The following is a 17,306-nucleotide window of genomic DNA, read 5'->3' as shown; positions in this document are numbered from 1 at the left end:
AGTAAACATCACAGGTTGCATGACTCAAAATTTGGCCGACTGGAAGCTTGGGTCTGCTCGCACAGAAGTCGAAAAAAAAAAAACCACGGGTAAACCATGAACCGCGCTCGGCCCATAGCCGCGCGGTTAAAAATTCTGCCGAGTGCTTAAGGTGGCTGAACACAGTTTTTGATACCTATGTTTCATTCACCTTTTTCTCTAAAACCCTTGATCCCTCGGTCGCCAAAATTGGCAGCAAGCAAGTTAACAACACAAACTTTGGTTTTTTGATAGTTTAGCTGACGTATGTGCCGTTGCCATAGCAACATGAATAAATATAAACGGGCCTCTAAAATCGCTTTTGTTGATTTTGTAGAAATCTAGTCATTAGATTTTCTTTATCATTTGCATGCAGCAAGCTTGTAACAATACTCACAAGTTAACACCATTTTGATAATAATTTAACAGAGAGATCCTTAATTTTCCCTTGTTGAAGGTTCACTGGAATATCCAGAATTTCCTTTGTTAAAGTTCAATTTTTTTCAATACCCCAGTTACTTATTTCCTAAAGTATTTTTGCGCCAAATTTCGTGAAATTCTAATGAGTGGTTCTCGAGAAAAAGGCGTATTTCCGAGAAAGCAATTTTTCATTCAATCGCAATTTTTTGACTTACTACTCATGCGCTGCATTTAATTGGGTTCTTTCGGTAACAACGAAAAAGCTGAGAATTGCTGGGTTCTTTGCATCGTTACCTTTTGTAACATATCTTTGCAATAAAAGATTAAAACGGTCAATACACTGCGTTCAATTATAGAGAAAAATAGCACAGATAATGCGGGCATTGGACAAATAAAGTGATCGCTCTATTGACGGCATGTTTGTTTTTTTGCAATCCTTGTGCCCGCGCTGAATCGCATCAGCAAAAGCGCGTGCAAAAACTGTGTTCGGCCACCTTAAACTGCTGCTGATTTGTAAGAGATGAAACTGCACACTCGGCCGACCAGGCTGTGATAACGCATGTGCAGAGGCATTACAATGCACATTTAGCCTTTTGCATAGCGCCGTTCTCGTTGCCATTGTCATTTGCTCCCAAATACCAAGGTTACACAGCAACTAAGTATCAAACTACAAATAATGGATATGATGCAATTATTATCCCGCACAAGCTAAAAGATATATCGCCTTCCAGTACGTGGAGAATTATATGTAAGATGTAAACCGTTACAAGGTAGTCGCCTTGATCGAACTCAACTGTCTTTTTTATAAACGGTTCGTCATTTTATTACCGATGGGTTCTGTCTACAATTCCATCAGATTTCGATCTTTTTAAAAATATTTCATTTTCCACTCAGGTTAGGGGTAAAAGGCCCTCGTCAGGGATAAATCAATCGTATCAAGGTGAAACAAAAGTGGAATAACCGATGTTCCTAGTTCCTAGCCCAGTTACAAAACTAACGTCTAATCAAACCCTTCCAACGGCGTGAAAAACCGGAACACATGAATAAAACGACTCTCAGTACTACTACGGCTTACTCCTGAATACTCTGTTGATATTCTTCTTTAACATCATTTTTATGGCTGAAAGTTTTTTTTTCTGACCAAGTTATCAATAGCCAGGTTGCACATGCGTGGACCCTCTCGTATTTACCGGTACCTGAGAATACCTGTACTACCTGCTGTAACCTCGACCGAATGGTAGTTGTTTTGGAGATTGCACGGACCACACTCGTCTCTTGCTGGAACTTATTTCTTATAAATTTTACAAAATAACTCTACAACTCGTACTGTAATTGATTTTACGATTGTTTTTTGTCTACGGAAACCTCCAGACCGCTGAGTCTCTAAACAGAAGCATGTTTTTATTGTCTAGGGAAAAAGTAAGTGGCACGTTTCCCTAGTTCTACAGATCAGTAGCAACACAACAAGAACTTACTGAAGTGTGCGTTATTCGCCACTTTGTAAACGAGAAAATATAATGGGTGCGTCTAGTGAGAACTTAGTCGAGAGACGTAAACAAAAAGATCAGAAGCTATTCTGACCCCAGCAACAGTCCTACGAGCATGAGATGAGACTCGCCACAGATTTCTTTTCGTTGCTGAAGTGGCGAATGGGCGCGAAAATGGCATTCCAACTACATAACAAAAAGGTCGAAGACCAGTCAGAAAGGAGAATTTTGTTTTTGTTTCGATAGTGTGTAACAGGTAATACAGATAAAATTAATAAAGACACTGCAGTGAAAAGGTTTGTAAGAGACTGATTCCACTAATGTCCATTTCAGATTGGTTTGACACTCAGCCGCCTTTCCTCAGTTCAACGAAACATGGACAGACTGGATGAAAGCATTCATTCTTTGAACGAAGCACTAAACATGTTTGGATACAATGACGTTTACAGAGCCGTGATCTTATCAAAGCTGAGTGTGGTGTATCGCTATAAGGGAGATTCTAAACAAAGTCTTCGCTATGCAGAGAAGGTTAAAGAAATTTCAGACCGGCAGCATGGCACAAAACATCATCCTGGTAGGTAATTTTAATTTGCAGTATTACTGAGTATTTTCAACCCAATTAACAAATGGTAAACGCCATAGCGTGCACTATTGAGTTATGGCTGCACGCGGGAGGTTGCTAAGCACGAAAGAAGCGTAAGAGTGCTTAGCAAACCTCCCAAGTGCATCCATAACTCAATAGTGCACGCTATGGCGTTTACCATTTGTTTTATAACATAACATTGAGACATTGGAACAACAGAAGTCCTTTTGTTGTGCTACATCACAAAAAAATGTTCGTGTACTCTTAGATGACAAGAGAAAACAAGCGCGCGAAAATTAATTCATGACTGACAACCGACTGCACACCCGTAACTCGATAAAGTTTCATCTTCAGACAACTGTGAAGACAGTTTCGCATTTCTGGCAGAAGAACGTCGGCCATTACTTTGGAAAAAATGTCTGTCAAAAGATTTGCTTTGTAAACATAAGCACACACGTCAGCAGCGTACACCCATGGGCAAGTAGTAGACGCTAAATTAACCAATCAGAGCGCGCGCTTTGCTTTAGTTATGTTATAATACTCCTTTACAGAACGAGCAATGCAGTATTATTTTACAGAATAAACGAGAACAAATTTTCTTTCAAATGACACTTATCTTTTTAATGGTTATTTATTCGTTCGGTAACAGAGACTTTCTTCTATAGCTTATTAAATTTCTCTCCGTTTTATACAAGTGAAGATAAATAGCCAAACTATCTAAATGGTTAAAAAGAGGTTTAAAAATAAAAATTAAGCTGCTGAAAATCTAGGTATTTTAACCATTTTTCTGTCGTTACAGTTGAAAAATGCAGGAAATAAAGGAAAATGTAGTTCTTAACAATAGAACGAGGAAACAAGGTAAAGTAAGGAGTAAATCTCCCTTAAGACAAAAGTCAAGAAAAACACTGGGACACAAGTATGGCGCGCCGTGACGTCATGTGAAAACTATTTCGAGTAGTTAAAGGGTAACAATTATGCCCCTGTCGATCCATTCAACTTTGCGTCTTCGCTCACTTTGCACAGCGGATTTATAAAACGAACGTCCTAATCTCTGGGGAGGAAAGAGCAATAATTCCATGCACCTGCGCTCGATAGGCAGTGATAAATACAAAAGAGCAGGAAATCTCTTGATTGTGTTTAAGTGCACACGCTCGTTTGCGAGCAAATAGCCCATTTCCGAGTTGCCTTAAGCCTCTCTATCAAAGCGAGGCCTGATGCACAACCATTCGTATGAAAATGAGTTTAATTTACATGTGAATGAAATCTCATTTTCATATGAAAGGATGGGCACCAGACTCGGTTTAAAAAGGGGGCCAAAGGCAATTCGGAAATGGCCTGTTTACGCTTGACACTATGCATCGCAGTGATGCGCAACGCACGATCGCCCCTTAAGTCGTCGACATTTTTGAAAATTGTAACAAATGATCCGAAATAATGACCTTGTCGAAAATTGTACGCCTTTTGTAAGTCAAATTGCGGAATCGAAACTTGTTCACGCGGCTCTCGTCGTAGACCGACTATTATTGTATTACTCAGAATTGATCAAGTCTATTGAAGTATGGAGACATAGACCCTAATTTAGGGGAACAAGCTTTACTGTAGTGCTGAGCGTAACTCTTTCGCAACGAAATTGTTCGAAGTTCGGTTTTGGATTTTCTCGCGGATTTTGCTGCGTTATATTCCTCGTTCAGTCGCTTTTGTTGTAGATTTACGAGTATGTTCATTTAAATCTTTCGCGTCAAACTCTACATAGCTGATTTAACCGTGGCATTCTGTGGATTTTTGTAGTTTCCAGGATGACATTATCAATAAATAAAGACAGGTATTAACAATAAACACAGGTATTTAACAATAAGTAATTAAAGCAAGAGAAGATCGAGGTAAAAGAGTTAATCCCCCGTATAGGCCTTATACTCAAGGGAACCCCTCTTAGCCTATTTTTAGACATGGTACCTAGCTCTTCCGCGGATGTTTAAGATGTTTACCAAAACTTGATTATTTTGACTTTCTTTGCTTTCATATTCATTGAGCGTTTTGACTTTGTTCGCCTACATTTTCATTAATTCAAAGAGGCGATTTTTTTTCATTGACATTTTTAGAAACCAGATGAAGCGTTCTCGCTTAACTGTCACTCAACTGATTGTGGCGTCTTTTTAACCAGCAGAGAAGATCCTATGTTTCCCTTCATTGAGCATTGTGAGACCTTTGTAGTCAATCACAAATAAAACATGTGTTAGCGCCCATGTTGTTTCCAATAGGTTATAATAGAATTGGTTCACACTTTTAGCTGTGCATATGTCGAGTTATGGGTGCACTTGGGAAATTTGGAGAGTACTCAAGAAGCTAGAGTTTATTCTCGACTGCACCTTGAGTAACTCTTACGCTTCCGCGTAAATGTACAACGTAGAATGTCTGTTACAGCTATTGCTACAGCATTATTGAATCTTGGACATGCTCAAAGTGACATTGGGGATGTGGAGGATGCAGTGAAGAATCTTACCAAGGCGATGGAAATTTATGTTGCACTCCACGGTAAAAATCATCGAATTGTTGCTGCCAACCTTAACTACTTGGGGTATGCATATCAGCAAATGGGAATGGTAGAAAAGGGAAAGAAACAGCTGGAAAGGGCAGTAGAGATTATGGAACAGTATTCGCCATTGCATCCAGGTAATAAGCATTGGTGTTAAATAGAGTGCTCAGCTAGTTAGTAATATAAGCTGTAAGTTACAAAGATAAGTGATAGCAAGTCACCGGTTGCCAGACCGCATCTTTTCATTTGCACATTTTCATCTCTTATATGGCTTATAGAAAGACAAAGAATCGTCGTGATATTTAGACGTTTGTGGCCTATATTATAGAATGTCCTACTCTGCGAATTCCTTAAAAATTCTCTCATTTACATTACAGTATAATCCAACAAGTATGTGAAGCAATTTCGGGGAATTTTGTTGGTTCTGCGCGAAATTGGCTCACATCCATGTTAGATTACATTGTAATGCAAATAAGTAAAGCTAACAGTGACAAGGTCCATTCAGGTCGCTTGCAGCTTCTTAGAACTAGTGGGCATCTTCAACTCCACTATTTTCCTTTGACCATCACCACTTTGATATCATCAACCACTGGGCGTAGATAACCCGAAATCGATGGTCTTGAAATTAAGGTATCCTCCTCGACTTCAACAGCTGTTTGAACTGATTTATTTGTTGGCTGTCGCTTTTTTTATTGATTTATAGAGAGAGCTAATTCACTGAAGAGGCTCAGCAAGGCATGCTTGATCCTCGGGGACACCGTCAAAAGTGCCGATTTAGCCTTCAGCGCATTGCAAGGCTACAAGGACACTTATGAAAACACCATGGAACACAGAGAGGTAACTAACTATCAAACTTGTCAGACGTTGATAAGAGAAGCGAAGGACAAACTAATTGAAAGTTTACAATGAAACACACCATGTTATTGTGAAAAACACTCGCCTAAAGTTTGGGTTAATTATGTTCGGGAGCATTTACCACTTTTATGGCAACTTTTTTCGTCTCGTTGACAGCGACTCGACCTTAGTATATCCAGAGTCTTTGCGCTTGTTGTGTTGTCTTCACAATACTTATGATTCGATAGCTCAAAGACTATCACTCTTTACATTAGTTTCTCTACAACGATGGTGAACACCTACTGACATAACAGGTTACAATAGCAACAGTTTAACACAGTGAGAAGATCAGAGACAACTTGTACAAAACACTCCGCCTATTTTGTTCTTCATAGCTATCCCTACTTACTAACTGCAGATAGTACTGGGCCTCATCAGTGCCGTACTGATATTAGGGTAGAGGTTGGGCTAGATGGCCACTTACATAACCACACACTTGTGGTATCATCTATACCATACTGAGAGAGGTGAAACTAGCGAACTACCGAGCTTCGCACAGAAGCTATTACTAGCTATTTTCAAAAAGGTAGTTTTTATATGTTTTTTTTTATTTACACTGCATATATTACATTACATTTACATATTTATAGTACATTACTTATACTACAATTTGCAACAGAGCACTAACATCTACTTATAATTTGCTACATTACTAGTTTACTATTATGACTTACAAAATGGTATTTTCCATTGCCTACTTTCGCCATATTACTTACTTACAAACATCACTTACTATATACGACATTACCTACTTATAATACGTTACATAACCTTTCTCACTTACAATCTGTTATATTACGTTCATACATCATCACCTACTTGCAATACGTTACGTTACATTACTCACGTACAATACACTATATTGCTTCCTTACAAGCATCACTTGCAAGCTCACCGTATTGGTCACAGCACGATACACAAAACTGGAATTATTTAAGCGTTGCAAATTGAAAGTGTGACTACGTACTGCGTGGATTAATTCATGAAACTAGACCACTTCTTTAAAAAGGTATTATGTTTTTTTGTTTCACAAGGACTATATAACGTTCAATTTCAATTTTGTCATTTACAAGATTTCTATAACCTGCAAACTGAAATTGAATTCTATTTAATGCTCTGCAATAAAGAAAGTACTTACCGATCAGAATAAGGTGGTTTTAGGGTTGAACAAGAAGACCAATTATTAAGGATCATTGAGAGCGCCGTAAATAATTCATTCTTGGAAAAGCTTAGGGTCTCTTTAGTAAAAAACTGATACCATTCAATAAAATCCGACCAGAAAGAACCAGCATAGGGACAAGATATACGAATAAATGACCGACTGTTTGGTCAAGGTTTGTGCAACCTTTTTCATTTTGTAAAGAAAATTGTGAATAATCTTGTATTGGAATTTTGAAAGTGTAATTTCTTAAGTCAGGAGAAAGGGTTAAGAATATATTTCCTGTCGTTCGTGGATACCAAATCCACGTTGTGTAATTATCTTCTCACCCGTTGGAGGAGAGAAGTTCTGATGAGCAATTAAAGATCCGTAAATTGTTTTGAACTTAAGTTTATGAACTGCGAGTAAATTGTCTGTGGCGGCTTCCTGTTCCTGTTTTTAGGTATTTTTTCTGGACACTGGATATTGCCGAAAGGAGACTGATACCGTAATAAATTGCATTTAACGTTACATTTTGCAAGACTCGTTAAAAGACAGAAATCGAGTGTTACTCTCTTCGAGAAGACTGAAAAGTTTATAGATACCGCCTTGATGCCAGCTTCGGAAATACGCGTAGGTATTGCTAATTTATAAGAATCGATTATCCTAAACGATTTGGTCTTGTACGTCTTTCTTTGTTGTAATTATATTGTAACAGAAGTGTTCCGCCGACACCAGATAGAAAGCGCAGTTAAGACGCCTCGCCCACGGGGGGTACTCCCTTATATGGGCTATATAGGTATGTGCGGCCCCAAAGGGTATGGTTTTTCAGCCGTTTCGGTCATAAATAGGATACCAATTTTAGCTGATTTTGGCCATTTTGGTCATAAATAGGGTATGGTTTTTGCACTCTAGCCTTGATATGGGTATGTTTTTAAGACGAAGCTACTTTTTCATCATTATCGAAAAGAAAATCAACAAAAGCCCTTCACAAATTATGTTTACGGCAATTTAACATCGGTCTGAACTAGGGAACTAATTTTAACGCATGTCTGAAACAGGGTTTTGATTTTAGGGTCAGGTCATTAATAGGGTTTCGAATTTTTGGTTAGGTCAGGGAATATCGCAGATTTTGGTCATAAATAGGGTAAGGCTTTTGAGAGGCGGGCCGCACACCCCCACCCAATTTTTCCGGGAGTACCCCCCCCCCCCCGGGGCCTCACCCAACATATTTTTAATGCTTTGTCAAATAACGTGAAATCGATCATGTTCAGCCCTCCTTTTTCTTTACTTTCAATCAAGGTAGATTTTTTTAGCCTTTGGATTTTTGTACTTCAGTCCATGCATAATCAAAAATTAGCTTATTAACTTCAGTGGCGAACGTGTCTGGTGTGTTCAGCACACTACAAACGAAAGTTAGCTTTGAAATTGCAGTTGTCTTTATCGTATTGATCCTACCGTATATGAATATATCTCGTGACGACCAAATGTTTAGTATTCTTCTTAGGAGGTGGAGTCGATCAAAAAAGTTATTTTTGGCTGCGAGTTGTTCGTCATACGAAAATCCTAATCACATAAATTCTGATTTAGATTGATTTATTCGTAATCCAGAATAATTTTCGAACTGCCGGGGCAAGTAAATTAAAAAGGTTAGTTAGTGACTAAACGTCTCTAAGAAAAACAGTGGTATCATCAGCATACTGCGTCAGTTTTACTGTGTTTCTGTCATCTGCTCGATGCCTTTTATTCAATTGTGCTCCTGATGGTACCACAATTTCTATCCCAATAGTAAACAGGATACCAGAGGGAGGACAGCCTTGCTTGACTCCCCTTCCCAAATTAAACTGCTTAGTGGTAAAGCCGTCGTTTAGGTTGCAACTTCGGATGTCGCTATATATTGCTTCCATCCACTGCCGTACTTGCGGACAAAAGTTGAAAGTTCCTGGGCGGGAATTTCTAAAGATAACTCCATTCAATGGAATCAAAAGCTTTTTCGAAATCTAGGAAAACGGCTAAGCCAAAGATGATTTGCGTCTTCGTGAATGACATATCTGTAATAGTTCTGATACTTTCGCCGATCAAGATGAGACTTCTGAGGAAACCTAAACCAGTTACCCTGTTTTGTTTTTCCTTTTCGTTTAACGATTACGTCTGGTTCTAATTTGGTCCTTTTGTCTGTTGCAGGTGCGAAAATGTACCGTGAGGGTTGCATACGCGTGCTCTAAGATAGGTCTTTTTGATGTGGCAAAAGAATATCTCAGGGAAGTAGAACTTTGCTTCCCCAAAGAAAAAGTAACACATCCCGAGTTTGCTGCATTTCTTCGAAAGAAAACTGAAATTACTCTTGACAGTTTCGAGGTCAGTTGGCCTTTAGATGATCAGAACGTTCAAAAGATATTGTCGAAAGCAGACACGGATCTTGTCAGAGCAGAAGAAACCTTGTCCAATTCCCTTGGTCGTAATCATCGCCAATTCGCCGTGACAAAGAAGGAGATAGCGCGCCTGAAAATTCTGATGGGTTTTAACGAGATTGCCCTTAAGGAAATTCGTTCAGCTCTGAAAGTGCTGATTCCTAATGTTTCTCACCACTTGAAGGCGGACTTTTCGCTGATAAGAAGTGATGCTGAAAAGAAACTTGGACTGAATATGGCTCAAGAGCTGTCCTTAAAGGAAGCCGAAACTATTTATCGACAAACTTTTGGTGATAATCATCCGATGGTTGTGTTTACTCTACAGAAACTGTGTACTTCATATTTAGATTTAGAGAACCCCCCAAAAGCCTATGAATATTTTAAAGCTAGTGAAAAAGCTTGTGAAGTACTTAAAACGAATCTTAGGGAGCAGCTTGATAGCTGTCAGAGCAATTTCCTCAAGAACTACAATATTAATACACATCCTATTGTAAAGCGTCAGCGGTTACTAGCCAAGAGAATCACGCGTAATCAAGGTGCATGGTGAATCAGTAGGAACTTTCGCAAGAGCGTAACTAGGGGGGGTGCTCCTGGGGTGCCCGTGATCCCCCTTTTGTAAGCCTTTTTTGGGCAGACAACCTGCAACAGGTGGCGAAAACACAATGACAATCTGGTGAGTACCCTCACTTTGACACAGTGTGACCCCCCTTTGAAAAATCCTGTTTACGCTCCTGTTTCGCACAAAGTAACCTACACCGACGACTAATTACAAAATGTTGTAAAAAGCTATGTTGTAATGCTTGTCACATAAAAGTAAAACAATAGCAATATACAGACAGTAACAAAGAACCTTTAGTTATAAAAGTGTTACTCTGCAGGGCTGTTTAATCTGAGCATGTACTCTGTTGTACAGATAACCTTTTTGCTAGTTTTTTTTAGTCCGTACTCGTAGTGAATAGAAATACCACTCCAAGAAATCTGGAGGTATCCCAGATAAGTCTTCTCCTTTTTTCTCCAATTTATGGAGTACGATTAAGAAATATTGCTACATTTCAATTCCCAAGAAGACTATTGGGGGAAAATTGAGTGTTGTACGACTTACGAATCGTAAAATTGTTCAACAAACTAGTGATCGGGAGTAAACAGCTCGAAAACAGCTGCAAGTTTCAAACTACACGATTTGATCCACGTGTTATCTTGCTAAAACGTATGTTAGAGCCGCACAACCGTAGTTTTCTATCTTTAATCGGATTTGACATTACGCGAACTTTATATGAAGCACTAGATAAGAAACTTTGTAACTCGGTTGTAAGCACGTGGTTTTTGTCGTGTAGAGTTTTGGCTTTTTAAAGACTGGCTGTATTATGGTCAAAAAGCTACAAATATTGTTGAGCTGAACCTCTCCTAAATATGAACGCTCATCAACTATAATCTCATACAAATCAAGAGCGTAGTCCCTAATTATTAAATATGAAACGATAAAATCCTCTTGGCCATAGGTTTTGCAACATTGATCACACTTGTTATCCTCAAGGCAGAATTTTACCTTTCCAAGTGTTTTCAGTAATAAAGTGTCAACAACTTTACTTTTTTAATCAAATAAGGTTGTGCGTATGGATATATCCTTCATTTTCAAGACAGATTATAAATGAAAGCCCAGCTACCTTGATGATATCACTATCGCAGATAGGCTCCAGGGGAAGATTTAAACACCGTGACAAAACACTGTGGCAAACCATTTTCACAGGGGTTTTCTCCGAGAGCTTCTTGAGTCCCAGCCGCTTGCGTAACGTTTTTTCGGTGACTACTTAAGGTTACCGTAAACCTTCGCGGGTGTCCTTAGCGAAAAAAATATTACCGCGTTGTCTTAAAGACAACCACTACAAATTATATATCAATGCAAAGGTTATAAAATGCTCTATTCGATAAAAGTTGTTTTGCCTCAATTTTTTTTAATCATAAGGCGAGCGCGAGGGTTTATCGATATTCCTATTGGTTGTTTTGGAAAATTTCTGTCAAGTTTGATGTCCAAAAATACAGCGACACGTTTTACGACGAAGGCCATTGCAGGAGATCAATTTTGAAAAACGCAAATCCCCCACACGGTTTCGATGATTGATGCCTCGTGAATGATATAATGCAGTAGCTTTGTTGATGCGGTCGAGTTTGATACCCTATAAAGTCGCTCAATGGAACGTCGGTCGTTTCGCGCTTTTAGGTCGCGCTCGCCTTATGATTAAAAAAAAATTGAGGCAAAACAATTTTTATCGAATAGAGGATTCTATAACCTTTGCATTGATATATAATTTGTAGTGGTTGTCTTTAAGACAGCGCGGTAATATTTTTTTTCGCCAAGGACACCCGCGAATGTTCACGGTAACCTTAATGAAGATTTTCATATTAACAAACGCATTTAGTATTTCTACACTTTAAAAATGCTAATCCTTTTTAGTATAAATCTACTAACTTTCTATCACGAGTGATGTTCTTCTATCCTGCTGTAGATAATGAGTAGCTTAGCAGTGTACAGTTGTTTACAAAATGGCGGCAGCTTCTTTGCGTTTCGAAGAGTCTGCGAAGAGGATTTAGATAATTTGCTAGTCGAGGCGATTCCAGGGAAGATAAAAGTTGTAACGGAATATAGAGTGACGATTTGGAAGCGGAAGTCTGATCTCTGGAGCCTTAGCTTAAAGGAGAACGGAAGGTGAAAAACGAAGTTATCGTTGCATATTTGCAACAGAGCAAATAGTTTGTTTTGAGTAAAAATTGCAGTATTTGTCCATATTTGTCCTTTCTTAACGCGTTTTGACTGGAAAATTGCTCACGACATTCCTACTATGTAGGTCCGCCATTTTGACCGCCATGTTGAAGGCTGGGCTGCATGGCATGACGTCATTGCGCTCACTTGCGTTCGCGCCAAATTTAATTTTTTTGCTCGGATGGAAAATGGTTCACTGCATTGCCGTAGGCTGTTCCAATAGATCACCTAGAGATTCTAAAAGAGGAATAAGCTTTCATCGCCTTCCCTTAAAAGATAAAGGCCTTTTAAGCAAATGGCTTGCTCAGATAAAGAGAGAAAATTTGCCCCAAATGAAGCACTGCCACGTCTGTTCCGAACACTTTGAGCCCACGTGTTTTGCAAGTGAGTACCGACTAGATATTTTGCCAGACAATTTAAGCAGACGTCGCTTAAAAGAGGATGCCGTTCCAACTTTGTTTCAACACACAAAAAAGTTAAGCCTAAGGCCGTCCAGCGAGCGTCGAAGAAATAGAGCTCTACACGAAGAGGTAAGTCATGTATTCGCGGTGTAAAACTGACTCTACTGATATGACCTGACGTGACCTTTTGGCCGCCGTGTTACTTTTCTGGCAAGCAAGCTTTAAACAAATTATCCTTCGTTCACAAAATTGTATTTGCTATTTTAGGCCCTCAATCAAATACTGGATGCTTGTGATAGTAATTCGCAAGAGTCGGGCCAATCCAGAGCGAAAGTCGCGCAGCCTTTTCAAGATGCAAATGTCACGACTTCTGCGGTTCCTGATTACAATGTCAGTCAGACTTTCGGTGACAAAGAAAAACCACAAAGGAAGAGGAGAAAACTACCTATTTCAAAGATAGTTTTGGTGGATGCCTCTACTGACACTGAAATAACAATGGTGGACCAAGCCTGTCAAACAGATTTACCTTTTGTTGTGCATTCACCTCATAAATTTAAATCCATTCCCTTAGCAGACGTTCGTCACGCTGTAGCGAATGACCACAGCTATGCCGCTCTCTTAAGTGATTCCCCTGTTGTGCCCGCTGAGCAAGTCCCTAGGGTTTCTGGCAAAGATTTTCCAGAATGCAAGAGGACGTTGGATTTCTCCGAAATTGACACATCGGATTTTCCTCAAATTGACTGCCAAGAAGAGGAAATTGAAGATGAGTGGATTCCATCCGATGTTTCGGATCATGAAGAATCGGACATGTCGGACCTAAGTGATTATGAAGTTAGCGAATTTAGTGAAAGTTTCGACTCCGAAGACGAGGATTTCGATATAAAAACTGAAATTCCTGACGATGACGAGGAAAAGGAGTCCACGAACTGGCTAAATGAAGATTGCGGTGATCTTCACCAAGAGCGAAAGTTCTTGGTATTTGAAAGCAAACTAAAAGAGCTTTTTTCTCGTCACGTGCACTGTCCAAACTGTGGACGGAACTTGGAAAAAGCATCATTAAAAACCAAGGGGTCTCTTGCGACTATTGAATGCCTTGGTTGCTGTGATCAACCATTACGATGGCAAACACAGCCGTTTGTAAGTTCAATGGCCGCTGGAAATTTGCTGTTCAGCGCTGGAATTCTATTTACCGGCAACGATTACAGCAATATTGCTAATTTTACAAAGGCAACCAACGTCCAATTTTTTAGCCAGAGAAATTTTAGTTCTACTCAGAAAAAGTACCTCTTCCCCATTGTTAACAAAAAATTTGCTGAGCATCAAGTGGATATTCTTAACGAAGTGAGAAACACCGAGGTTGTAGCAGGAGGTGATGGTCGCTGTGACAGCCCAGGCCACTCGGCTAAATACGGCACGTACAGCATTGTGAACACAGCTTCATCTAAAGTTCTTGACTTCTCTCTGGTCCAGGTAACAGAGGTCAAAAATTCAAATGCGATGGAGCTGGAGGGCCTAAAACGTTGCCTAGATCACCTACAACGGGAACAAGTGGGTATTGCAAAGCTTGCTACGGATAGGCACGTGCAAGTCAGAGCGCACATGAAAAAAGAGAGGCCGCACATCAAACACAACTTCGATGTTTGGCATTTAGCAAAGTCTGTTCAGAAGAAGCTATCCAAAAAGGCTCAATCAAAGCCATGTGCGGCATTGAAACCCTGGATACACTCCATCATAACTCACCTCTGGTGGTGTGCAAAAACCTCGCAGGGCAATGCTACCGACTGTGCGGAACGATGGAAATCCATCGTTTACCACACGGCTAATATCCACCACTGGGACGGATGTCAGCATTTCCACCAGTGTGCACACCCACCCATCCCAAGAGAAACAGAGAGAAGGAAAGACTGGTTAAAGGTTGGAAGCCCTGCTCATGACACCCTGAAGGAGGTAGTTTTGAACAAGTCGCTTCTAAAGGACATCGGCATGCTAGCCGAGTTTATCCACACTGGCGTTTTAGAAATGTACCATGGCCTCATGGCAAAGAAGTACTGCCAAAAAGTGCAGCACTACTCATATGATGGCATGAGGGCTCGCACCCAGTTAGCTGTTCTTGACCACAACCACAACGTAAGAAGGAGCCAAGGCCAAACCAAGGAGGGTGCAAAGAAACACAAATTTGTCTCCCCCAAGGGAAGTGTTGGGTGGATTGCAAAGCCGCAATACGAGGAAAAATCGTACGCATTTTTAAATGATTTAATGGTTTCTCTCCTTGCATTCAAGAAAGGTGACATTGAAGTTCCCCTGCTACCTCCCAAACCCGCCGCCGCGAACATCGCTCCAACCCCCAGGCCACCCAAGAACGACTTGCTAGAGAAGCACAGATCTCGTTTTAATACAGGGAACTAACTGAATGATTTATATTTAATTTCTAACAATCTCCTGTATCCAGGATAATTCCACTTCTGAGTAACTTTCATCAGGGGTGCGAAAGCCCGTGTAATTCCCATCTGCGTTTGGATACACGGCTCGTATTGCTTTCACTACACAAGCAGGGATTACTTTTCTCACGTATCTCCCCAGTCTGTCATGTACCCACCAAGTAAACTGGCGGTAAGCTGCGTAACGATAATTGCTGCAAAAAGAAAACATACGAATGAAACGTGTATCGCAAAATCTTTTCAAATTTGCTCAAGTTATGATGGAAAGGAAGGCTGAAAGGTCATTGCAATTGCCGTGACAATTTGCTATCACCCGCTGATCGGGGTGTAGCTACACAGAACTGTCAGTCGCTTCAGTTTATTAATTTCATTTCGTAGAACCTACAGGAAATTTAGGCAATGGCCGTGTGTGTAAAATGTAGTCGACTGAGTTCAATGAACGAATAATTCTTTCACTAAGTCTACAGTTACTAAAACGATTCGTGTAGTTTAGCTACTTATATCTTTCAAAATTGTGTTGCAGTATTGATAGGGCTAATCAAGTATCTCAAACTGAATTTTGTATTATAATGACAATTAAACGTTTTAACGTCCTTACAGAATTTGTGACATACAGAGTGCCTGTGGCAAATTGATCTAATCTACATTATCCCAGGAAAAGAGCAAAACGATTAACAATGTTGGAGATGTGGTACGTACACATTAGCAAGTTCCCGTGGCGCTCGTATGCCACGCGCCTGACTCAAACCAACAATGGCCGTCTCCAACACTTCTCTTCGCAAACATACAGTTTCGAAATCAGGATGACGACTTATACAGCGAATAGGGGGATCGTCCTCTAAATCTAAGTCATATAATAAAAAAGCAGCAATGGCAAATGGAAAACAAATGGCTGGGTTTTCATAAGCGAAAATACAAGGACTAAATCAAAACAGTGAATGAATCGTTTCATGAAATTTATTATCCTTCTAATCAACAATATTTCACCTGATATTTTTGTCATGGCTTCTTCGATCTCATGGCAGCAAACACACTCTCTCTCCTGCTGATTTTCCCAGTTTTCACAAAGCTCGCAATTACACCAAGAGGTATTTCCCCTCCTTGCAAGCTCGTTCTGGCCGTCAGCTGTATTTTCTCCATCGGAATCCGAGAAATTTCGCATGGGTTCGAAGGAATAGGGTTCAAACTCAGCCATATTTTGTAACTGTATTATCAAGCGTTCTGTTGTTCCAAACTATACACAATATAGCTGCGAAAATCCGCGACTAATCACGACTAATGAAGGGCGAGAACACCAAAACATAGCACGCGGAGGCGAGCACGCAAAGTAGGAAAGAAAGCATGAGCGCTTTGACGTCACGAGATGGCGGACGGTAATCCTTATTTGGAAGTAACCGGAAGAGAATGCTAACAAAATGGCGGATGTTCAATTCTGGCGAGTTCTCTTCGTTTTCTATTTGATTTGCACTGAAATATGAACTTTTTTCAATCGATTCTTTGTAATTTACGTTCTTTCTACAATTTCAGATCATTTCAAAAATTATACCCTGTAGCCTTCCGTTCTCCTTTAACTTTTAATTCATTTCGCGCCATTGAAACTTGACAATTAACTCGGGTAATCGGAGCCCCTTGGTCATAACACTTAACGTTAAAATGCTTTGACTTTTCAAAATATGTAGTCCCCAATGAAAAGTGGGGGAAAAAGGTAAAAAAGCTATCCGCGCAAAGTTTTTCCGTATTTTTGATGTGACGGCCCCCGGTGGAACTACCACCCCCCCCACCTCTTAGGGGAAGGGAATCATGGGAAATTGGCTCATCACATGGTCTTCCAAATTGCGCGGAATGTTTGGCGGAATGTGTGTCAACCCGGGGAGTGGGGAAAACAGCTGAGTTATGGGAGCTTTAGCAGGTAAGCAGCCTTTATCTACTCTTTGTTTTAGATTGTTTACTTTGCTTGATGGTGAAAGTATTGTTAAAGCTGAGGGTTTAATGGTGACAAGTGTTTGCGACGTATCTCAACTTGCAAGCTAGATGGGTCAAATGCCGCAACGACGATATTTTACCTTGCGAATTATGCGTAGTAAACCCAAGGCAGTTTTCATTTTAACTTGTAAATGGAACTTGTGCAAAAATTAGGTAACAATGCACGGAAAGCAATGATGTATTGTATAGCTTGGCTCGCCCATGCGATACGAACTGGCCGCAACTTTGTTTTGTCGGGTAAT

General features: G+C 40.0%; 3 protein-coding genes across 3 annotated transcripts in view; 1 reads left to right on the top strand and 2 right to left on the bottom strand.

Moving 5' to 3' along the window:
• The window catches only part of LOC145497894 (uncharacterized), a 50,722-nt gene extending 39,696 nt beyond the window's left edge, over positions 1–11,026 (top strand). The window contains exons 9-12 of the mRNA XM_081477769.1: positions 2,259–2,499; positions 4,930–5,178; positions 5,745–5,878; positions 9,258–11,026. Of these exons, the coding sequence (XP_081333895.1) occupies positions 2,259–2,499; positions 4,930–5,178; positions 5,745–5,878; positions 9,258–10,031 (1,398 nt within the window). The 3' untranslated portion in view covers positions 10,032–11,026. The remainder of the gene's footprint in view (positions 1–2,258; positions 2,500–4,929; positions 5,179–5,744; positions 5,879–9,257) is intronic.
• LOC145498018 (uncharacterized) overlaps positions 1–17,306 on the bottom strand; it is a 139,191-nt gene that overhangs the window by 28,398 nt on the left and 93,487 nt on the right. The gene's annotated exons all lie outside the window — the stretch shown is intronic.
• Positions 15,065–16,276, bottom strand: LOC145498542 (P2X purinoceptor 7-like). The gene is made up of 3 exons (XM_081478451.1): positions 16,069–16,276; positions 15,781–15,925; positions 15,065–15,275 (listed from the first exon to the last, which is right to left on the bottom strand). The coding sequence occupies exons 1-3, from the start codon at positions 16,274–16,276 to the stop codon at positions 15,065–15,067; spliced, it is 564 nt and encodes a 187-aa protein (XP_081334577.1).

This window comes from Orbicella franksi, chromosome 9, assembly GCF_964199315.1.
Source record: "Orbicella franksi chromosome 9, jaOrbFran1.1, whole genome shotgun sequence".
NCBI classification, from domain to species: Eukaryota; Metazoa; Cnidaria; class Anthozoa; order Scleractinia; family Merulinidae; genus Orbicella; species Orbicella franksi.
Note: the sequence above shows the minus strand (reverse complement) of the source record. Positions and strands in the feature narration are given on the sequence as shown.

Bases quoted from the DNA above. Each gene is read 5' to 3' on its own strand.
- LOC145498542 (XM_081478451.1), bottom strand. From the start codon at position 16,276: ATGGCTGAGTTTGAACCCTATTCCTTCGAACCCATGCGAAATTTCTCG. The intron at 15,926-16,068 runs GTGAAATATTGT...TATATGACTTAG, and splicing joins AGCCATGACAAAAATATCAG to ATTTAGAGGACGATCCCCCT. The intron at 15,276-15,780 runs GTACGTACCACA...TTCTTTTTGCAG, and splicing joins CCACGGGAACTTGCTAATGT to CAATTATCGTTACGCAGCTT.